Source organism: Photinus pyralis, unplaced genomic scaffold, assembly GCF_008802855.1.
Source record: "Photinus pyralis isolate 1611_PpyrPB1 unplaced genomic scaffold, Ppyr1.3 Ppyr1.4_LG1, whole genome shotgun sequence".
NCBI lineage: Eukaryota > Metazoa > Arthropoda > Insecta > Coleoptera > Lampyridae > Photinus > Photinus pyralis.
The window spans coordinates 43,617,376-43,639,745 of NW_022170249.1; the positions used below are offsets into that span (position 1 = coordinate 43,617,376).

At 36.6% G+C, this 22,370-nt stretch overlaps 5 protein-coding genes across 5 annotated transcripts; 2 read left to right on the forward strand and 3 right to left on the reverse strand.

The window, feature by feature from the left end:
- Positions 1 to 3,121: 3,121 nt before the first annotated feature.
- Positions 3,122 to 16,342, reverse strand: LOC116159079 (mediator of RNA polymerase II transcription subunit 16). The gene is made up of 12 exons (XM_031471980.1): positions 16,142 to 16,342; positions 15,948 to 16,094; positions 14,997 to 15,195; positions 14,701 to 14,950; positions 14,498 to 14,650; positions 9,135 to 9,328; positions 7,707 to 8,248; positions 7,521 to 7,660; positions 7,100 to 7,474; positions 3,555 to 3,664; positions 3,293 to 3,501; positions 3,122 to 3,237 (listed from the first exon to the last, which is right to left on the reverse strand). Exons 1-12 carry the CDS (start codon positions 16,213 to 16,215, stop codon positions 3,174 to 3,176), a joined length of 2,457 nt encoding a protein of 818 aa, XP_031327840.1. The 5' UTR covers positions 16,216 to 16,342; the 3' UTR covers positions 3,122 to 3,173.
- Positions 4,229 to 7,029, reverse strand: LOC116159081. Its single transcript, XM_031471982.1, has one exon. It carries the CDS (start codon positions 5,839 to 5,841, stop codon positions 4,744 to 4,746), a length of 1,098 nt encoding a protein of 365 aa, XP_031327842.1. The 5' UTR covers positions 5,842 to 7,029; the 3' UTR covers positions 4,229 to 4,743.
- Positions 16,343 to 16,902: 560 nt separating the features above from the next.
- Positions 16,903 to 17,623, forward strand: LOC116159083 (protein FAM136A-like). Its single transcript, XM_031471984.1, has 3 exons — positions 16,903 to 17,105; positions 17,155 to 17,373; positions 17,423 to 17,623. Exons 1-3 carry the CDS (start codon positions 17,019 to 17,021, stop codon positions 17,555 to 17,557), a joined length of 441 nt encoding a protein of 146 aa, XP_031327844.1. The 5' UTR covers positions 16,903 to 17,018; the 3' UTR covers positions 17,558 to 17,623.
- Positions 17,370 to 20,288, reverse strand: LOC116159080 (separin). The gene is made up of 8 exons (XM_031471981.1): positions 20,059 to 20,288; positions 19,766 to 20,008; positions 19,395 to 19,720; positions 19,019 to 19,348; positions 18,657 to 18,961; positions 18,441 to 18,608; positions 17,816 to 17,961; positions 17,370 to 17,753 (listed from the first exon to the last, which is right to left on the reverse strand). The coding sequence occupies exons 1-8, from the start codon at positions 20,147 to 20,149 to the stop codon at positions 17,599 to 17,601; spliced, it is 1,764 nt and encodes a 587-aa protein (XP_031327841.1). The 5' UTR covers positions 20,150 to 20,288; the 3' UTR covers positions 17,370 to 17,598.
- A 612-nt stretch (positions 20,289 to 20,900) lies between these two features.
- LOC116159082 (translin) lies at positions 20,901 to 21,988 on the forward strand. Its single transcript, XM_031471983.1, has 5 exons — positions 20,901 to 21,109; positions 21,158 to 21,251; positions 21,299 to 21,511; positions 21,559 to 21,638; positions 21,688 to 21,988. The coding sequence occupies exons 1-5, from the start codon at positions 21,035 to 21,037 to the stop codon at positions 21,922 to 21,924; spliced, it is 699 nt and encodes a 232-aa protein (XP_031327843.1). The 5' UTR covers positions 20,901 to 21,034; the 3' UTR covers positions 21,925 to 21,988.
- The last annotated feature ends 382 nt before the right edge of the window (positions 21,989 to 22,370 follow it).

Sequence of the window (22,370 nt, forward strand, 5' to 3'; positions counted from 1 at the left end):
CTACTTGCAGTCGTAACGAGGGAAAAATAGTTTTAAGTACCTACTAAATTAGTAAAAAGTATAAATGTGCATAAGTGTTTTCTGTTTACAAATATTAGGATCGAAAAATTTTTACTGTACATACGATTATTTATTTTGATGTTTAAAACTAGTCTATTGTTCGGCGGTGCATACGCATTTTAATGGATTTTGAAAGGTAGAGAAATTTTAAAATATGTAAAAGTTGAAAGTATTGACTGTTACGCTTTTAATCTCAACTACACTCTCACCGGTTTTAATTATGGTGCGCACGGACGCAGATTAATTAATATGTTTCGGCAATTTATTTAACAAAAATATTTATTCTGCATTCAGTGCGTTGGTTAGAGTGTGGGTGTTTGGCAACTACTTTAATATTGCACTTTAATTGTTCAGTATTTTAAAATACCTGCATGCATTAAGCATACGTTTTAATCATTCAATTTTCAAGTATTAACAAGTGTAGGTTTACAGTTTTATTCATGTTTGTAAATAACATTGTATGTGATCTGAATAGTTATATGATGATAGATTTTAAGATACGTTTTAAAATAATTTGTTTTATCGAACTGATTAGTGATTTTTTGTAATATTTTAGATCTTAAAAAGGTTTTAGGTTTGTTCAGAACCATTAGGTTTTTCTTTAGGAGAAAATTTTGTGTTTGTAGTAACCATATTTGGTGAACTAGGAAGAAACCACGCCGACTTTTAATAAACTAAAAATAAATCAAATTAAGCAACGCGATGATAATTTTAGAATCACATTTGCTGTGCATGTGATAATTTATTGATAGATAATAGAAGCAAAACTGGTACGTAAACACGGCTAAACTAATTTTTTCCGTAAATTCAGTTCTATTATTGAATAAAAACACTAAACGGCCTAACGCTTATGGAGAAATGTGTGACATGGCCCCTGGCGTCTCACCATACTGCATGTGAGGTAAATACTGCCACTAGCCTTTGGTATACGGGAAAGCTAGAACTCGTTCATCTCAGTTCAAGATAGACTGTGTATCGGTGTACCGCCTGTATCTCAGTTCAATCGTCTGCTATGATTTATTTCCCGACGTTAGACTTCTTATAGTGTTTTTATTCGATGGTAATATGCATATAATTTTGCTTGGATCAAATTTTATACCATTATGTGTTGCATGTTTGGACAAACCTATTGTAAAAGATTTGAAGTAGCAATAATAAGCATCTGCATTGCGTGCCAATTAGAATTACTGCTTTTGAAGTAAGAAACTGTTAACAGTACAAATAGTGGAAGGACTTCTTTATAACCAGCCCAAACCATTCGAATTCTCATAGCTTTAGAATACATGAAGATTAAATAGTGATACATTATTAGAGACCATATGTCTTTCACATTGTACTGTAGTATGGTATTGTAACAGAATGTAGCTAATTTCAAATGTTAAAATCATCAGTAATTGTTATATCGTTCAATCTGGCCGATTTCAATACAATATTACATTTTAACATTGACGCTTTATTAATTTATCCTCATTAGCAAAAACTGGTTCTTATAGATTTTGACCTCTAGAATCCATCAAGATTGGGAAGCTAGGTCAAAAGTAAAAAAAGGAAGGTTATACACTGCCTTCTATTGAGGCCCGCAAAAAAAATTGTCTCAGATCGACCCGGAAAAAAATGTACTTTAGTAGAATGTGGCCTGTAGAATCCATAATTTCAAACAGTTCCAAGATTGGGCTACTATTTCAAAAGTTACGGCCCTTTGAATTTTCTTTTGAAATTGGTTTCTAGTCCATAACTATTGATTGAGAAGTCCGATCGAAAAAGTACGAATTGTTTTGGATTCTACGCACCAAAATTAATAAGAAAAAGTGTTTTCCGAGAAATTTTGGTGCAGTCGATTTTTGGTAAGTAAAAAAGGAAGGTTGTACATACACTTGTACTTGTATAAATTGTTCTACGCACCAAAATTAATAAGAAAAAGTGTTTTCCCGAGAAATTTTGGTGCAGTCGATTTTTGGTAAAAAAGGAAGGTTATACACTGCCTTTTTTTGAGGCCCGCAAAAAAAATTGTCTCAGATCGACCCGGAAAAAAATGTTCTTATAGAATGTGGCCTGTAGAATCCATAATTTCAAACAGTTCCAAGATTGGGCTACTATTTCAAAAGTTACGGCCCTTTGAATTTTCTTTTGAAATTGGTTTCTAGTCCATAACTATTGATTGAGAAGTCCGATCGAAAAAGTACGAATTGTTTTGGATTCTACGCACCAAAATTAATAAGAAAAAGTGTTTTCCCGAGAATTTTTGGTGCAGTCGATTTTTGGTAAAAAAGGAAGGTTATACACTGCCTTTTTTTGAGCCCCGAAAAAAAAATTGTCTCAGATCGACCCGGAAAAAAAAATTTTCTTATAGAATGTGGCCTGTAGAATCCATAATTTCAAACAGTTCCAAGATTGGGCTACTAGTTCAAAAGTTACGGCCCTTTGAATTTTTTTTCGAAATTGGTTTCTAGTCTATAACTTTTGATTGAGAAGTCTGATCGAAAAAGTACGAATTGTTTTGGATTCTGCGCACCAAAATTAATAAGAAAAAGTGTTTTCCCGAGAAATTTTGGTGCAGTCGATTTTTGGTAAAAAAGGAAGGTTTATACACTGCCTTTTTTTGAGGCCCGCAAAAAAAATTGTCTCAGATCGACCCGGAAAAAACATTTTCTTATAGAATGTGACCTGTAGAATCCATAATTTCAAACAGTTCCAAGATTGGGCTATACAAGATCTCTTTTCCATTTTGGTGAGGTTTCGAAAGTATACTCTTGGGATTTACACTGACCCCTCCAACGCATATTATGAAGGCGTACTCCCTTTGAATCACTTCGCTATCCTTTGATTTAAACACAGTTACGTATGGGACGGTGTCTGCTTCATTTCTCGCTATCCGATGTTTGTATCAACTCGGAATAGATGTCTCACATACCCGAGGAACCCTATAGGATTGGACAATCACCAACATCAAAAGTGACCAAGCTGGTGTGAAACACAAAGTGCTTCGTGCTCATCAGCAATTTGTTTTATCAAATAGCTTAGTGGATTATCGTTTAGCTCGTCACATTTAAGAAGTCATAAAAAATTATATATATATTTAATATAAACATATACAAGATTATTTAATGTGAAATTTAATGGCATGTTACATATGATTCATTTCCAGAATAAATTTGAGTCCGCCATAAACCTCCACACCTGAAAAAGGTGGACTGATATTGAAAAATCGCAAAAATTAAAAACAAATACATACTGACAAGATCTCGACCATCGCTGATCCCATGCTCTTATAGCAGCAGTTCGTGTGACAGAGATTGTGCTGGCAGATGCCCCACATCGAACGCACTGCTTAACTACTCTAGGTGTGCTGCCTAAATAAAGATGTCTGATAGAGTCGACAGTCTGTTTAGTGGAAAAATCCAAATTGATGAGTAGATACTCGGGTTCACTCAGAAATTCCAACTGAAATTGTGTGTCATAGAGTACTCCGTTAAGGGTGATATTAGCTTGCTTACCTGTAAGGGAAATGATTGTTGGGATAGTTGTGACGATGCTAAAGCTACCCTGTTATTTGAATGTTGTAGCGATTGTATTTGTACTTGGTTAGGTAAAAGGCAGCATTCATCTGAAAATAAGAGTACCGTTAAAAGGAAATGATGAAATTTTTGCTTTAATTTTATTGGCTCTATTTGAAGACCGTTCTTTTGGTACTTTGCATCTTTGGTAAAATTGGCGTTTTCTTACGAAAAGTGGGATCACGCACAGAAAACACAACCAAAAATTTCAAATAATTTTGAGCAAAATACTCGTGATTTGAATGTCTTTGTGAAGAGCGATACAGGTTAAGACACAACTTTTATGTCAAGTGCCTCACTTGATTACAAAATATAAGCTGATAGTAAAGGTGATGAGTAAAATTCTGTTGTTTCTAATTACTACATAAAAGTAAATAACCAATTTTGAGGCTTTGTAAAAATTGATCTTCGAGATTTTAATCACATTCAGCAGGAAAGGTTAATTCTTCTCAAAAGTTCAGCTGTCCTGTGATCAAGTTTTTAGTGTGTATAAGATGGCAATCGCGGGCTGTTTCTGGGACCATTACAGAAATTTGCACTCTTTCCTAGCAGTTTCTACTGTTCTAATTGAACCCGACAACAAGGTTGTTGACTAAGAAATGAAAATCTATAAATTCAGTGTCTAAAAAGACTGAAATCTGAAAAGAACCAGAAATCCGTTTAATTCATAATTCTTAAATGTTTATAATAAAAATTGATAACATTCAAAGAATAGTCTAAAAATAAATAAATGGTATTGATATTAAACAAACGTTAATTACGGAAAACGTCCACCATATTTACACAGGAAGTGTGTTGATAAAAACAGCTAATTAAAGGAACAATCATGGCCCATTTTCAATTTTCACATTTTGGCGAGGATGGAATAATGTTCCACTTCCAACATGTCACCAGCACTGCAATTTAAACTCACTCTAATCATGATTCTTTGTGCACCACGTCAACATGTTTAAGCACAAATCTGTTTTTATTAATCCGATCTATTCATCGAGACTCACTAAAATGATAAAGAAATCAACAAATGACTCTTAGGGTTTATAGTTTAAAAATTGTTACCTAAGCATTTAGATAACTTTGTATAAAAATAACAACAGAATAAAGCTACAAACAATGAATTACCAAACAATCATTAAACACAATCAGGATTATCCATTCTAATTCTGTAATACTTCCTATCAGCCCCGCCATCTACATATAGATACGCCTCTGAAGTTTCATTTTTCCGTTCAGATACGTTTGCAATGAAATACTGCGTGTCAGATGGTATATGCACGCTTGGGATAGTACGACGCATTCGTAACGAAGCATCTGATACGGAAAGCGGGGGAGACTCCTTTTTTAGAAGGGGTTCGTCCTCCACCATCCTTGGTTCATCAGGTACCTCTACAGGTACGGTAGAAGAAGTAAAGGAACCGTCTTGAACTTCTTGCGAGATTTCACCGACCGATTCTTCATCAGATCTAATCAAATCCTTATTTGAGGTGGAATCTTCTCCAGATTCAATGCCCTTATCACTTTCGTCGAAATTAAATTTCACACTATCATTTTTATTCGCACTTTGTATTAAATCCCAGAAGAATATTTCACGAGGGGTCAGTGGATAAGCGGGACTGTGCAGTTCGACTTTCGTTTCTTCGCTAACCCGGTCTAAGTTCGATGGAGGTTGACTAGATGACGGTTCTACCGGTTCATCTGTCCTTTGTAGATCGTTTCTAACAAAACCGCTCAATTCACTTTTAGTTGGTGCTTCTGGCTCGACGGTTGGTACTTGTTCTTTCTCACTATAGACCTTGATTTCGTCAGTATTGATGTTTACTTTAGTAATCTCCACATCCAATTTCTTTTCCAAAGCTTTGATGTTTTTATCAATTTCTTCACTGCGTAAAGCCTCTTCAGCTACGTCGACTTTTAATAATGCCTTTGTGTCCGATGGACTCTCCGAGACTGGTACCGCTGCAGGATGTGGACAACTTTTACACTTTTTACGCCATAACAAGACTAGCAATCCAAGAATGAGTAGAAACACAAGGAATGCAACAGCCCAGTAGTAGTAATGCCAATAGTGCGTCCAACCGAAATTCATTCGGCGTAAGGCCACATATAGTAGAGGGCAGAGACAAAACCAATATAGTATGAACAGAAATGTGGCCAAAATAGGTAGCCATATGCATCGTAACGGACGAGATCTTAGTTTATTCGGTTCGTAAGCGACGTTCGGTTCACCCATTTTGCCACAGTCACATTTATGAGGTAACTGATTGAAGTATATCTGAATTGTTCTAACAACGAAATCAACAGGAAAAGGTGTAGATATCAAACTTCCTCAAAGATTTGTAGGTAACCACAAACTCGAATTCTTTTCATCAAGGATATATTAGCCTAAGTACATTTCATATGCGTATGATGAACCATTCGAACGCATTACAGTTTAACCAAAAAAACATTTTTAAACACATTTTTTGCATGGACCATTCTCTTCCTAATTGCTTTCAAAAATCAAATTGGGTTATCAAAAAAAAGTCGCACAGCAAGATTGCTTATCTTTAACATTCCCAGGGCGAGACTAAATCGTTCCTCCCTCTAATTGGTTTTTTTATGTTACTACTACAGTTTGCATGATTGCATTTTTTCAATAATAAAGTTTGGACTTCCTGGAAACTTGGAAGGTTGGTCACAGTCTCAGATACTTTCAGACCGTCGTATATTATTAGGTATGTTTTCCACGAGTCCAGAGTTATCTGGTTTAAATTTTTTTCAGGTCCAAAAGCAGGGGGGGGGGTGACCAGCTTCGTCTTTTCTTAGCGTTTAAATCTCATTTAAGGATGCAATTATTGATGTTTTGATTTTTCTAAATTTTATTTACTCAAGTTAATTATTAAAGGTATAAATATTTTTTTGTTTTTTGTTGATAGTTAGATGCTCTTTATCGACGTGTATAACACAAAACTTTACTTGATAGCAGAAGCCATATAAAATAGCAGGCTTATAAGTTCTCCCGTCGTTTCCATGGAAACAATAGTTTTTGGTTCTGAATTTCATTTTGTTTCATGCTCCGCGTTCCATTTTTAATAGGAATAACAAATGTAAATTGATTGTTCTCATTAGTGAATTCTACACTAGTCAGAAGTACTAAAATTTATAGCGTTGGCGTACAGGCTGATCAAGGCGTAGGACTTTTAGAGATTGAAAACTAGAAGCGCTGTTGAGCTGGGAGCGTTTGAATTATTAATCTAAAAGAAGTGGCACTTTCTAGATTGAAAAAGTCTAGCACCTTTACGTTGTGACCAAGGTTTGTACCTTGAACTTGAGATAAAATCATTGTAAAATTGATTATTGCTTATTTCTGCTGATGTAACGATGATTAACGATTTATTAACAATGTAGAATAAGGTAAAAAACTATATTTTAAAAGCGATTATAAAGTGGCTGACTTCAATTAATAGTGCGCAATGATTGGTACCATCTAAAGAAAATGAACAGTTTACCTATTAGAGTATCATCAGGTTCATTCGTATTTTGCACAAGACGACTTAGCAGTCTGAACACTAAAGCCAGTACATCTAAGTTTCCATCGGATTTCGTAAACACAGGAAGACAGGCAGGCCGTAAAAGTCCCCAAATTCTAATCAAAACGAGCATTTCTCGTAACGTATTCAGAGCTTTGATATCTCGCAATATTTCGTAGGGTTTCCCTGCAGGTCTACTGTCCGGCAGTTTAACGAGTAGGTTCAATGCCAGATCAGCGACCCACTGGATTAACTGTTGGAGGCTCTGCAAAGTCGAAGGTTCCACAGTGAATTCCTTCGCATCTAAATGTATTAACACTTTATCGACATCGCTTTGGCCCTCCGCTATTACACCTGAAATTTTATAATTAACACACACTTGCGACTGTGACATAGATACCTGCTAGTGAGTCGGCTGGACTCTTATCGTGGCTGCTCATTTCGCTGGGACGCAACAAGCTTTTGAAAGCTGTGGAAATGCTGTGCAGCATCAGCAGCTGCGTTAAGTCATTTACTTTATTTTGGCCTTGTGGAGTTAGCCTAAGGTCAACAGTATAAAAGCAGTATAAAAAATAAATACAGTTACCTGTACAGAGATATTTTAATGCACAAATACTGCACGTAAAAAAACTGTTGTACATTCGGCATTTGTCGGTTAAAGCTTTCGGTCAGCCTTTCACACAACGGATCCAGCATTCCAGGACGAACAGCCAAAAGCAAGTCGTACCAATCAAGCCCAGTGACCAGACAATACTCCAACATCGTCGTCGCGTAGGGAACGCTCAAAGGTGTCGAGCTGTCAACTTGCGGTGGTAGTTTAAACAGATGCAGGTAGCCGTACGTGTCTACTATTAACAGAAGGTTGCCCAACCAAGTCATGTCAATTTGGGAGATCCGTATGTTTAGCTTTTGATACTTTGAACCGTAATCATCGCTTTGTCTTTGATTTACATTCAATGTTGCATTTGTAAAAGACTTTAATGAATCTTTATACAGACAGTGGATTGAATTATCGCTGAACGACGCAATTATATATCCGCATGACACACTGTTGGAGACCATTAATTTACTTGTTGCTAATGAGGTCACTTTGTGGGGGTAACTAAAGTGTGATTGATACTGCCACAGCTGTAAAAAAATATAACTTTCATATAACATTTGGGTCAAATGAGGTGTCCTTAGACCATACACTAGATGGACTGCTTTCAATACAAAATCATAGTCATGGGTATGTGATTCTCAGGGTAAACTAAAGTTGTGTGAAGACTACCAACTTGGACAGTCTCAAATCGTGTTCCATCCGACCACTTCAAACAGAATCATTTACTTACTCTGAAATCCATATATCCATGCAATGTCCTTGACCATATTTTAGTTGGAAATGACTGTACGGTCTAAGGAGGTGTCTCAGAGAGCCGTTGTACGCACTTTTTTGTTTGATTGATAATATGACATAATATACCTATTTTAAGTACACATCGGAGCCACAAATTGCTTGGAAAATGTGTTGTACAAGTTCTAGCAAATGTGGCTGGATTAAACGCCCGCCCGCTTAGAAATAAAAGCAAATAAAAAAAGAATGTCAAGTACGTCACGAAGATTGCATCACTTAAAAATATACACTGTGTGTCCCAGATAAGGAGGGGGATTCTGAAAGGGTAAGCGATACAAATTTGGTTATATATAGGAAAAGTTGCGCAATCAAAGGTCTAGGGAGACAGCGTTTAGAAATCTTCTGGCGTTAATATTTGGCTTAGAGCAAAACCATTGACACTTCTCCGCAGCAATTTTTAAGGTGGACTTGTCAATTTTTTAATCTGACATTTCGACTTTGCGAAACCATCATCAACTTCATGTTTTTAAATACAGCTCTGATATTCCGATATCATATTATTTTTAAGTGCTGAATCGCCCGGCCGTTAAAACAAACATTTGAAAATATAAATATTAACATTCTGAAACACCTTTGTCATTAAAACAACCATAATGAAAGTATCGCAAGATAAAACCTTACCACTGTATTAAAGTATTGTGGTTCAGCTCCAGCTAACAGTTTATGGACAGGTACTGACTTTTCGCGAAGTTCCCATACTTGTAAGCAACTTCCGCAGTCGTTGTTTGCAGCAACAACCAGTGAATCTGCATCTTCACGCATTACCCAATTTAAATGACTAATCGTGTTCTTCTTTTCTTTACAAATTACATCGCCTGCAAGTATTAGATTAGATCTTTACTAATTAGCGATGGGAAAAAGCAATGGCTTTTCTTGTTTTTTTTTCAACTATCCTAATCCTACAGAAAAACTGGTACTTGATTTGCTTTGAACGGAAGCGCAGAAGTCTCATACAAGTTATTTTTTAAATTAATTTACACATTTATCTGGATACTTATTGAAAGAAGCTGTCTTGGAATTTACAAATAGGTATATCTGGGAATTAAGGTAGAGGTTGATCAACAATGAAGTCCATTGATATCCCCAAAAGTGAAACATACGAGTTATTCAGTAAGCCAGGTTCAGCTAAAGTATTTTCAGTTTTGTATACTCAATTTTTGGGGAACTTCTCATAGAGACCATGGTTCGAGCTTTAGGTAACTTTAAAGGCCGAAACCCATTGGCAACACGCCACGCCACGCTACGCCACGCCACGCCATGTGACGAAAATGTATGCGTATATTCATCCATTTATTTACATGTACCGCGTACACACTTGACACACGCTATGCCACCCCACGCCACGCCACGCCACCTCACGTGTGACGATTCAAAACCCTCAGATGTGACCGACGCGTGTTGGTACGTGTGAATGTTCCCCGGTCGCCTCTCCACTCCTGCGGCAATCTGTTTCCGGATTTATTTTAGTATTAATAGTTTAAGGATAAAATCAGTAGCAGGACATTGGTCCTGTGCAGGTGCGTCCAGCGTGGTTTGTCGATTGGGAGCTGGTACTGGAAGCAGGGGAAGCATTTTTTGTTGTTGTGGGTTTGCTGAAAAGGGGTGCTGATAAGCTAAGGAAAGATTCAGGAGCCCGTGGAGTGCATCCGACATCTGTTCACCCACTATTTCGATTCCGGTTACGCATCTAATCATTCGGCAGTCCGCCGCTTCTTCGCCGTGTATCACCAGTTGTTCTTTTGTGATACGAGATAGAGAGGAGTTGGGTCGTGATTATCGTTGTCAAGCCAGGTACAGAAATTATCGTCACGTCTAAATTGCGTGAAAAGAAGGTGAAGGTGGTATTAGCTGATAACTGTAATCCGTTTGTGTTTGTAAGTCGAGTTGATTTTTTTTGTGGTATAAGGGTACCCTAGGAATTCTTGTACATAAGTAGGTAATATAAGAATCTTGTTAGAAGTTAAGTAGATTTGGGGTCGTTGTTCCCTTATCTGCTCGAAATATTATTATAAGAAACCCGGCCCACCATATACGTACATGTGAAATGGTAAAATTTGAAATAAAGAAAACAAAAAGGTTTTTTTTGTAGTTTTGTTAAGTATTATAATTGTTTTTTGTTGTATATTGTGGTGGTAATACTACAAATTGGCTTACTATTAGGGACATTCCGCGGGAATGTTGCCGATAAATGGCGAACAAGTAGAAAATCACCTAAAATTTTATTAAGCATGCAATGTCTTTCACGAATGAGTAGAACGTTTTTAAATATCGTAATCAAAAAAGGAAAGTTAGGTTTTGGTATTAAAGGATTTAATATTTTGTGCATCCAGAATCTTCTTTTTTTCTGATTCAAAACGATGGCAGCACATTATTCTAAAGAACTCTCACTAAACGAACTGCTTGTGCTAGTGTAGTCCATCGCACTCAAAGTTACTACTGCCAATTTTTTAAATAAAATGACCAGCGTGTCATCACGTGGCGTGTTACAAATATGTACACAATCTGTCCCACGTGAACCTATGCCACATGGCGTGGCGTGGCGTAGCGTGGCGTGGCGTGTTGCCAATGGGTTTCGGCCTTAAACCGCGTGACAAAATTCGCAGTGGACGGTAACTTTTGAACGCCTGATGTTGACTACTCTCTTAAGACGCGCGACTTGCAAAAGGTGGCTAATTTCGTCCCTAGGAAAAAAAAACAAATTCCGTCACCCAGGAGTTGTGCGCGCTTACAAGATCTTTCCAGCGACACCAGTTTGAAAACAATTGCACCAAAACTGTAGAAGACAAGAAAAAACTGAAAAATCACCACGTTAGTAAACCAAGCTAGGGGATGTCGCCGACCCCACATCATATAGCCCCGCCCCTAAAATTGTTCTTTCTTTCTACAAGCGATCTTCTACGGGCCCTGATGCGCTGCCAACCAACCAAAGTGAGATTAAAAGCTACCTTTTTTTTTGCAAAAATGTGCTAAAAACCAAAACAACAATTTCGCGTGCTGCCAAGTTGGCACAGGTCTTGCGAAACTACAAACACTACTGGTAGTGGCCATAACAACATATTAAAAAATCGGATTTAAAAAAAAGGTGCTATTGTTCAGGTTTTGTCTGTCCATCCAAACCCACTCCTGCAGTGTTGATTTTAGGAGAATTGTCCTAGAGTCCTTAAAGTTTTTGCAATAAGTAATCTATACCTTGAAGGTGTGCCAGACGACCATCAAATTTCGCTATCTTAAGGGAGAGCACCCCCATGAATTATTTTCTGAGATACTGTTTTTGAAAGTGAAACGCATAACTGTTATATGCGACAGCCAATTAGTCTCAGATTTTGCATACGCATGCCATTGGAGGTGCCAATTAAAATCTTTGAAAATGGGGGGGGGGGGGGGTGAACACACGTTCTACCCTTCATGGTATTCTATTTAAAGGTCTCATTGAAATGAATTGGTTTGTACTAGATATAACTTTCTTGCGTGACTCCTTTTCGAGATTAATAGGTAACCAGGGAGGGGGGGGGGGAATAATTTTATCTTTCATACAGGGCAATTTGGACGCCTGGAAGAAATACATGTATATCAAAAAACTTGAAGAGAGAATCTCTCGATAACGGTTTGTCGGAGGAAAGTACTCACAAAGGCAAAATGCATCGTCTGGACGACACATATCTTTATATCAAATGGTGGAAAGATCGTCTAGACGAGGCACATCTAGTGGTAATGTAAAAACTTAATTGTGAATCTCTCAAAAACGTTGGAGGAAAAGAAAATACGGAGGCGTTTATAGAATCTAGTGCTTTGGAAAGGGCCTAAACATTTGGGGACACCATAGAAGGTTCTTGCACCACGTTTCAGATGGTACTTGAACTTTCTAGGCCTTTTCCAATGCATTCTAGAGCTTCCTTTCACCTTTCTTAAAAGTCTGAGGTCGCTTCCTGGGACCCCCCACTGAGAGTATTGTAAGGAGCTTTCAAAGCTTTTTAGGTAACTGTGATGTAGTTTTCTGGGCACTACAGTTTACAGAGCATTATAGGCTAGCACACCAGAATGATGTTAAGAGTGCTCTTAAATACGGTGTAAATACAACGCTTCTTTACCGATGGTTTTTTTTTTATACTGGTAAGATTGTGAAACAAGAATTTAATTTTATGATTTATTTGGAAACTTTTTGGTTTCTTATAATATTTCGTATCTGTTGACTGTTATCGAGAAAAAATAAAAAGCAATTTTCAATACTTACCTAATGAAAGTATGATTTTTAAAATACTAGTCCAGTAGACCCTTACCTTATTTAGGTAATATCTTGTTTTCATTAATTTTAATAATAATAATAATGTCTTTTATTAGTTACACATCTTGCAACAAAATTTATAACAGAAAAACAAATATATTTATCGTGCAACTAATTGGGCAAAGTTCAGATGACAGTAGTGAAACCCACTGCCTCTGCTCTTCCACTTAACCCAGTATATTACTTACATTATAAAGGGATGACACATGGCTTCTAATTATAAATAATAAAAACTAAATAATGAAAATTATTGTTCACCAGTGCGGTACAAAAATTATGAAATGATTTTGACAGTTGGCATTTAAAATTGTGTCTTGTGTTTGCGGTAGACACCCTGTAGATCGGTAACGAAGCATTTGATGGGCCTATGTTTATGCGAACTTTTAGTCATAAAATAATAATTATGGAAAGTGTTCAGACAACTTTCAAAAAGTGTGAAAGGACCTAAGCAGTTGCTAAAGACAGAAAAGAAAGCAATAAAGGACCCTGGAAAGTCGTCCAACGCCCGTTAGTGTTTGAGCGCCTCCTCACTTAAGTTTTCCCCGAATTTCTAGACGTTTTGCAGATCCTTCCATCATTTTAAAAGCTTGTCTAGCGCTTTGCAAAGGAATTGGAAAACTCTGAAAAAGGTAGGGACAAAATTTCAGACGTGTCTACTTTGAATTTGAGCTAGACTGAACTAGATTTGCCACTAAATGAATTTTAAGTAGAGAATGAACTTATGACCACGCGCACTGAGGCCCTTTTGATCCCACATACTACCTCCACTATTACAGTAATCCGACCTCATGTTTGAGGCAAACTTGAGTTCACTTTGAGTTCTAATCTTGTGCATGTTTGACCACGATTCTCCCACAATGGGCTCTCATTTGGACCAGTGCCAGACACACACAAAGACCGTAGCGAGCCATCGCCGTGCCTGTAACGCATTCTCTACAGAAGGGTGTTTTGACCAAGCCCATGCGATACTAAATGAATTAACAGTTAATGTCGATATCAACAGGTCAATTAAAATAATATCAGATGTGAAGAATGAATGTGTTTAATAAGAAATAATTTTTATTAAGTAGATATTCTTCTACAGATGATCCAGCCCGATTGGTCATAGTTGAAAAGTGAATGGTTGCCGGCTCAGTGAAAAATCTATAAATTCTTGTAAATTTCCAAGATCTAGTAGGTCTACCGAATTCACAGATAAACATATGCAAATTTACAGTTAGTTCTGTAAATTGAATTGAAATTACTCTTGTATGTCCCTTCTATGCTTTCTTAGCTGTGACATATTACAAAATTTTTCGATAGCTTTTTCACAATCTCACTAACTAATAAATCAAATAAATTCTTCTCAAAATCCATATGTCAATAATGCACAAAGTAGGCCAGAGTCAAACAGACACCTGTTCTTCAACTGTTCATTTCAAAAAATCTCTAAAACACAAAAAAACAGCACCAAATACACTAGCTACCTAGATTAAAATAAAGATATTAGGTGATTCTATACAACAAATTCGAAAATCAAATTGAGCGCCATTTTGCTTGTGCCGGTGATTTTTGCATAACACTTGAGCTTACAAGAGGGTGGCCAATATCAATAGAAACTTGAATTTTTAACCCTGTAGAATAGGTATAAATTTCTGCTATACTCTTCTTCTCAGACTGTGCCACCCTCACATGAAATGTCACCAAAATCTAAACTACTTACTCAAAGCCTCCTTTCCACCTTCATACAAAAAAAAGCTAGGTAATGACTGACTAGTAATCACACACTTCTCCTCCACTTTCCGAACTTGCACTTTATAACATTGAATAGGCATACTCGCATCACCATTACTCACAGCCAATAAAAAGTGACCATCTACAAAAGAGCCAACCATTAAACATTCAAAGAAGAGTTTCAGACATTACTTTTTCCATAACAAATGTCGGCTGTTTTAATATGTATTCTCGTAGCACCCAAACTCTCCGTAGCTATAATCATCGAAGTTTGTGCGGTGAATTGTGGAAGCAGAACCGCAGCGAGCATTCCGGTTGTAGTCAGCAATAATGTCCCGTTTGCAGGTCGTCCTCCGAATTGCTTAACGGAGCAAGCAAACTTAACATGTTGAAATTTGTCTAAATACGCAGAGCAGTCTTTTTTTTCCGAATTAAGGCAGATCTTAAATAAGCATCATAAGCAGTTGTAATTAAAATGAGTAAAGTACCTTTTTACCGCAGTGGAAAAAGGCGGCCGCCAAAATATGTTCACCTGGAAGTTCCGTCTTTAAAATTAGATTCCAATCATTCAATAGATGATCGCGACATCGATAGATTTTGACATTGCCGCTTTCGTCCGCAATTAACAGTAAATCACCCGTAAAATCCCATTGTAATACTGTTACTGGTACAGAGTTCGATAATACCCTACAAAAAATTGGCTGTAAGGCGTAATCACTTATCAAATCCAGCAAACACATGCACTGTACACTGGATCATTATGGGGTAAATGAGTTCAATGTAAGGTATACAAAATGCAACATTTAAGTACAGTAAAGCCCCGATTATTCGATCTTCCGTGTTAAACAAGCCTCACAAATCTGATGAAAATTCCCTATTATGCGAGGTGGCAGTGGAAACGTCCGCTTTACCCGAGACGAACAAGTTGCGCATTTCTGACTTACATATGCATGTAGATATTCCGTTTTATCTGAGTTTTCGGTTATCTGAGGTATGTCTCCTCCAAGTTAGCTCGGATATTCGAGGTTCTACTGTATGTACAAAAAAAAATTGGGAGATTTTTTTTCATTTCTTTGATTTTTTTCTGAGCTACCATTAGAGTTACAAAGACAGGTGACAAGTCTTTGAGTGCGTATTTAGGTATTTTTCTACAATTATAACCCCAAGAAAACCCTCACATATATCAAGATCATGTTTTTTCAGAATGCACCAGTTTAGCGTAAGAATTTTGGAAAAATGTTTATAAAATTAGAAAGAGCACACCTAAAAGCCTGTTCAAATACGTGCCATCCATCTTTGTTAAGAAGTTGCTTTTCCAATCAGTCCGCAGGGAATTCGTATTGGAGAAATCAGGCATTTTTGCTGTACATAAGACCTACCATTATAAACCACATGAAAATATGCAATCTTTGGTAATTAAACAATACAACTGTACTCACTTGTGTACAAACCAAGGCGTGTTTAAATCTGCAACGTACACATGAGCACCCCACGTTCTTAAAGTATTGTCTTCAATGTCTGTATCGGTACTGAAGGCGACAACATTTGCACTTGAAACTGAGCATATTAGCCTGTGGTGTTCGAAACTGAAACAACTTTAAAATTTCAAATGCAAAGTACACCTTGAGGTTACCTTTCTGAGAAAGCCTGTCTCATTAGGTTACTTCCTTTTGAAGGCCTTCTGTTAATTGAAAAAATGTGGTCCATGTTAATCAGAATTCATAATCGCCGGTTAAAATAGAAGTAAATAACTTTTCAACTTGTTTATATTTGATAACAGGTACACAGTGCCAAAGCAAGCAGTAACCTTGCAATGGCTGTGGTTCAATTAGGTACAACTGAAGAATAACAAGAATATACAGAGTTGTTGGTTGACCCACTAATTTATTTTAGAACAAAAACAAACTGGTTTGATCAAACTGGATTAGTGACGTCACCAATGCAGTTTGATCAAACCTCCTATTTTTAGAAGCAAGCGCCTCTATTTTAATTAGTCAGTTTGATGTGAGATGTGCTGTAATTGGTTAGTTTAAGTAAGTTGAAACGGCGTCAAATTTTCGAAAATGAAACGTTTTAACGAAGTTCATTTTTGGATTAACTGATGCCCACAAATGGAACGGCGCGGCGTATATACGTACTTATTGTTTCATAAAACTCCATGGCCTCATTAGTTATTGATAGACGTGTTCATTTCAGTTCTCCAATGCTTCGCGAACTAGACTCGAAAAATTTGAATTCACAAATATAGTTTAATTTGTTTCAGTTTGCAAAGTATTAAAAATGTTCCGATTCATAGACTGAAAACTAACGAACGGTGCGTTGCTCTGTAGCATCCTGTAGAACCTGCTTAACTTGAGAAGGTATGGTAGGTACTAAAAAGTTCATATTCCACCTTTCCGGAGCACGTGATCATAAGTCCAAGAAAACTAACCTCAATATTTTTCATTGTGGAGTTTTTGGGATAAAACTACAATTTCTCTACCGTTTAGATTTTCACTCAAGTTTCCGAAATGGTTGAAAGACAAAGGCAACGGATCGAACAAGAAATGACAAAAATGGTCGACGAAATCGACAAACAGTACCTTAGGAAAATGCAGGTAAAATCATACAGTTAGCGGGCAAGTTAGTTCAGTTTTACTTTCTCAGGCTAGCATGCATAGATGCGCGGCTAAATGCTGCGACAACACTGATATTTCATTAGAACGGGTGCAACAGTGTGTTGAAATGTGCAGTACGCATTTAAATCAGTCTCAAAATTACGTACAAAAAGAAATTGAACATTTACAAAGCAGGCTGCAGAGGTGCGTAATGCAGTGCAATGATGAAACTAAAGACAAAATGGGACCAAATCCTAGTGAAGCGGAGGTAAAACATAATTCTTTATTTGTAAAGCACTTACTATTATCCCTTTTAGATTGACAAATATACACTTATGTTCGAAAATTGCGCAGTAAAATGCGTTGACACGCACATTGGTTTAATTCCGACAATTATGAAGGCTATGAAAACAGTTTTAAATAAGCAAAGTGAAGCAAGCATTGTAACATAACGTTTTAACTGTTTGTGGTTGAAATGTTTGTAGAATAAACGTCATTGTTGTATCTTCACTGGTAAACCACGTGCGACACATGCACCTTTCATCAAGTATTGTCTTGCCGCTTTTTTGGCATTGCACAAAGCTCTCAATAACTCAGGCTCATGTTTTTCAGCGTGTGAAAGCGTTGTTTTACTCTTCATCGGAACAACTGAAATTTGTAATTTCGTAATAATCGTAATTTTGGAATGATATGCAGAAGAGAAGACTTACGATTTCCGCCTGTTTCCCATTTTTTTTTATCGATCAATTTCCAATGTGTTTCGGCTTTTGAAGGAAGCCACTGGCTCAATAACTCTGTTGTGACCAAATCTGTATCCATGTCGGTCACTGGCCAAAGCATACCGACTACACAAGGGCTGCAATATGCTTAATTAATAAAATAATAGTAACATATTTCTGCTGGTGAGATTAACAAAGCAGAAATATATTTGTGAAAGACAACATCTATTTATTAATTCATATTCCCATCCTAATTTGAGATTATGGAATCTCGAACTTTTAATTTATTAGTTGAAATGCACTAATTTCATGGGAGGTATTCAATAAATTAAACATGGCACACTATAGTGTGTGGTGGCACCACAATCTGCAGAAAACTTCTTTTTGCGCCGCCCACTTACAAAATTCTGTTCATTCGCAGGCAGATCATTTTGAACGAGGCTGAGTCAACTCAAAAACAAATGCCAGACCAGAGATCGAATCTGGCACCTTCACGTTGTAAGCATGCAACTACCCATCATAAGAAGTAAATGAATCAATGATTTACAATTTTGATGTAGGTATCGTATTGAAAATTAAAGAGACAGCTTCTTCTAAAGAGAACCATAATGCTCACCTGCAAGCAATCTGGTACTTATGATAGGAACCAAACATCTCAACCTGTGGACCGAGGGATGTTAGTGACACACTGCTACACCCAAATAGCAGCACTACTTTGTCTATCCGCATTTTTTGAATTTTCTCACTGGCGAAAAATTGGCTACCATTTCCATGCCCGCTATATCTGTAAGCCAATTTCACAAAAACAATCAAAATGAGATATTGATCTTACACAAATAAGTCACTGTTGACTAATAAATTTTTAAAATCATCTTCAGATGGCGTTACTCCCACAAGGCCATCCCAATCAGGTAGCCAATAATTAAAAAACTTATTTAAACGATTCTGCATACTCCGTAGGTCCAGTCCTGGATTTATGAGGTATGTACCCTTACCAATAGTTACATTTTTGACGCCATTACTTATAGTACTTTCATGTTCTTTGTATAGGGCATAGGTGAAATGTATGGAGGGCATTCGTGAAATTGGTTGGTTTTCAAGAATGTCGAGCATTTCCCAAGGTAGTGCATCTAATTTCTACAAAAAAACGAAGGTAAACAATAATAAGTCGCAAATATGGAAATCCAAACCTACTTCATCTAAAATAAGCAAAACTGGGTGGCGTTTCTGTTGTGTAAACTCATACCGCTTCAGCATTTGCTGTATATCCTTGGCCAAGGTGACACGAATACTTTTCTGCTCATCAAATGGAAACATACTCAACAATCTGTCTTTTATCTCACTTATACTCAAATAAGATGCTCCCTTAATTAAACACCTCAAAATGTTTTTAGTTTTCTCTGTTGTATTCAGTTCATCCACTTTTTGTGCGACAATATTCTCAATGTCGGCACTCACAAATTTTCCAACAAATAAACATCTCCAAGGGCCTAACCACTTGCATTGAATCTCTTTAATCAAATTCTGTAATCAGCCACATTAAATGTTGCATACATAAAGATTGAATTACCTCCAAACGGTTGTTCAGGAGGAATCGAGCTTCAGAGTAGGCCATCTTCTCGCCAATGTGTTTAAAATTCTTTCCGCAGAATGACTTGAAATTCTCCAACAGCTTCACATTATCGTTAACAATTGAAAACATTTCTTGACGGATTTCTATAACGTTTCCGCTAATACCATCGTGTGGTGCGTCAATTCTAACTGTAAAAGGCGAAGGCTGATTCTTTCCACAATTAAAAACTGTTAAATGCAATGGATTTGTGTGGCGCCTTTCTAAACTAAGTTCTAAATGTTCCTCTACACTAAGCTCTGATGTTAACTGAACAATGGTCCATTCTGCAACACAAAAGTTCATATTAAAACCTTTTGCCAAAACACAACCTTGAGGAAATTCCTCCACCATTCTCAGCATGGAATTTACTTTATCTTCTGTCGTCTGGGTGGAACACTGAAAGTTAAAGTAGGCTTTATTTAATGGTGTAGGATCGTAAACGCAGTGCAGAGACTTTTCATAGCAATGGACTGCATTCAAACGCAGATTTGGCGAGTGCGATTCAACAAGATAATAAATAGCTTCAAGTTCGTTTCTCTCTAAGTTTAAGAGAGCTTTAGCTTTGCAACTCTCTACGAAATCATTTATTAATATCAAAGTTTCATGGTAAGGACAGCAGTACTTGTATAAATCGGTCCTGCAGGATAATGTATATTACCCAATCTCTGTAAAACGTCTTGTATTTTGAGATCATCATCTTCTTGATTAATCATTTATTATTAAGCAAAAAGGCACGGTATTGCGGTGGTACAAATAAAATGAATAATAACATTCACAATTTAATTTAACCGACGTTGAACCTTTTAAATTTCTTAGGTTAGGGACGCGCGATGTTTAAATTTGTGTGACTGTTGCACCGTTTGAAGAACAATTACATACAGGTACGAGTACTAGTAAAGCTACAGTGACTCAATTTAGATCAATGACGTCACTGGTTACGTCGTTATTGATTGGCCGTTATATTGGGGCTACGTTGCTATAGTTTACATTCTTGTGCCAAAACATTTTGAGCCTCCGCTTATTACTTGGAAAAAATGTCAAACATGTTTTATTGCGTATGTACTTGTTACACCTTGTATGTTGGGCAGTGAGCGAAAGTTTTGGGGCTTTTGAGTGTGTAGCTCCAAATGAAACTAGTAAAAAAGCGATAATTTTGTTAAGGTTGTTTTGGTGGTTTTCTGTTTACATTATACGATTTGCTACCAACAATTACGAATAAGTATGATTGGACCCGAAAACATGGCATGGGAAATCGTAAGCAAAATCACAATTACCTATGCCAATATATTTTTATTTTTCAATAACTTGCGTTTTCAAATTTATTGGAATCAATGCTTTTAAGAGATGTTGGTGAACACCATTCATTGCAATATTGAAAAAATTTCCCTAGACTAACCCTGATTTGATACAAACTGCGATTGAAACCCCTTGTACAGTATGTACATTGCCATTGAGTGTCGAGTTTGGTGGGACTGGAGCCACTTTGCAACATAGCAGAGACGCTAGCAAATCCTAACCTCTCTAATTTGAGAAGATAAAAGACTTTAGTGTATTTTAAAAAAAGATTAAAATTCCGGAAATCTCGTTGAACGTTTATAATGTCTAACATAATCATGTCGGAAATATTCACATCGTTCCAAGATTATTTGCACTCAGAACAAAATATGCGAGAGGTAAGGTGTTCGGAACTTGTTGGTAGCTGTGAATTATTTCCATTTTAGGAGATACGCAACATTGTCAAAGAAATTGAAAAATACGCCCGGGAAATACTGACCGTGTTACAAGTAATACATCAGGAAAACAGTGGTCCAGAAAGTAATGAATTGACGATGTCAGTTTAGTGCTTATCTGTGTATTTTTAGTTGGAGCTTCTTGTCACAAGGCGAGGCAACTATTTGAGGAGGTCCGAGCGAATTATAAGAAACTGGGGGCAGTTATTCCACCTGGTCAATATTACAGATTCAACGATCACTGGCGATATGTGACACAGAGATTGTGCTTTTTAGCAGCTCTTACCGTATTTTTGGAAGCCGGATTTTTAGTCTCAATGTCCACAGTTGCCGAAATATTAGGAAGTAATGAGTGCATTTGTTTTACAATAACTGATAAATTGAAATTGTAGTAAATATGCAGGCGCGTGAAGGATTTCACTTGGACTTGGAGGACTATTTAATGGGAATTTTGCAATTGTGCTCAGAGCTTGTGAGTAATCAAAAATTTATTGAGAAAAAAGTAATTGGTATGTTTTAAGGCACGGTTTGCTGTAAACGCAGTTACTAGTGGCGATTATAATCGACCGATGGAAATTTCCAAGTTTGTGGGTGATTTGAATGCCGGTTTTCGACTGTTAAATTTAAAAAATGACTCGTTAAGAAAACGTTTTGATGCATTGAAATACGACGTAAAGAAAATCGAAGAAGTGGTTTACGACCTGAGCATTCGAGGTTTAAAACCGGGTACACACAGCACAGAGGCGCCTGTCGAGTGAATGGATTTTTGAAATATAAATTACGCTTTGTTTTAGTTTTTTTAAATAAAGATTTTTTGCATTACGTTTTTATTATGTAGGTAGGTATCATAATGCACTATGATAGTATAAAGAGGCGATTAAAACCTGCACGACAGATTTTATTGATCACTCGTACACATGTAACTAGTTTAAATATATTTACAGGTATTCACATTTAGATGACCTAATCAAAAAACCAGAACTTCTCAAAGACCCGTATAGTAAATCGCAATTTTTTCTGTTAATTAAATAATAACAAATTCTATTCGTATGAAAAATAAGATCCTTATATTTAAAGAATTTTCATGTGTATCAAAATTAATTTTAACGCTAGGAATTATTTAAATGTAACGATCTTATTATCATTTCTACATTAATATAAGCATTTTTTTGTTTTTTATTAGTAGATGCAGTATAGTTAAGTA

What these genes read in the sequence shown, in the direction of transcription:
- LOC116159079 (XM_031471980.1), bottom strand. Translation starts at nt 16,215, where the DNA reads ATGGACCACATTTTTTCAATTAACAGAAGGCCTTCAAAAGGAAGTAAC. An exon ending in CGACATTTGTTATGGAAAAA is followed by an intron (nt 14,651 to 14,700) that starts GTAATGTCTGAA and finishes GCTCTTTTGTAG; the next exon opens with ATGGTCACTTTTTATTGGCT. An exon ending in ATTAAAATATCTCTGTACAG is followed by an intron (nt 7,661 to 7,706) that starts GTAACTGTATTT and finishes TGTTGACCTTAG; the next exon opens with GCTAACTCCACAAGGCCAAA.
- LOC116159080 (XM_031471981.1), bottom strand. Translation starts at nt 20,149, where the DNA reads ATGATTAATCAAGAAGATGATGATCTCAAAATACAAGACGTTTTACAG. An exon ending in TGCAGGACCGATTTATACAA is followed by an intron (nt 20,009 to 20,058) that starts GTACTGCTGTCC and finishes ATGATTTCGTAG; the next exon opens with AGAGTTGCAAAGCTAAAGCT. An exon ending in AAGTACCAGATTGCTTGCAG is followed by an intron (nt 17,962 to 18,440) that starts GTGAGCATTATG and finishes AGCATATTGCAG; the next exon opens with CCCTTGTGTAGTCGGTATGC.
- LOC116159083 (XM_031471984.1), top strand. Translation starts at nt 17,019, where the DNA reads ATGGTTGAAAGACAAAGGCAACGGATCGAACAAGAAATGACAAAAATG. An exon ending in AGTACCTTAGGAAAATGCAG is followed by an intron (nt 17,106 to 17,154) that starts GTAAAATCATAC and finishes TTACTTTCTCAG; the next exon opens with GCTAGCATGCATAGATGCGC. An exon ending in CAAATCCTAGTGAAGCGGAG is followed by an intron (nt 17,374 to 17,422) that starts GTAAAACATAAT and finishes TATCCCTTTTAG; the next exon opens with ATTGACAAATATACACTTAT.
- LOC116159081 (XM_031471982.1), bottom strand. Translation starts at nt 5,841, where the DNA reads ATGGGTGAACCGAACGTCGCTTACGAACCGAATAAACTAAGATCTCGT.
- LOC116159082 (XM_031471983.1), top strand. Translation starts at nt 21,035, where the DNA reads ATGTCTAACATAATCATGTCGGAAATATTCACATCGTTCCAAGATTAT. An exon ending in GGAAAACAGTGGTCCAGAAA is followed by an intron (nt 21,252 to 21,298) that starts GTAATGAATTGA and finishes GTGTATTTTTAG; the next exon opens with TTGGAGCTTCTTGTCACAAG. An exon ending in TGCAATTGTGCTCAGAGCTT is followed by an intron (nt 21,639 to 21,687) that starts GTGAGTAATCAA and finishes GTATGTTTTAAG; the next exon opens with GCACGGTTTGCTGTAAACGC.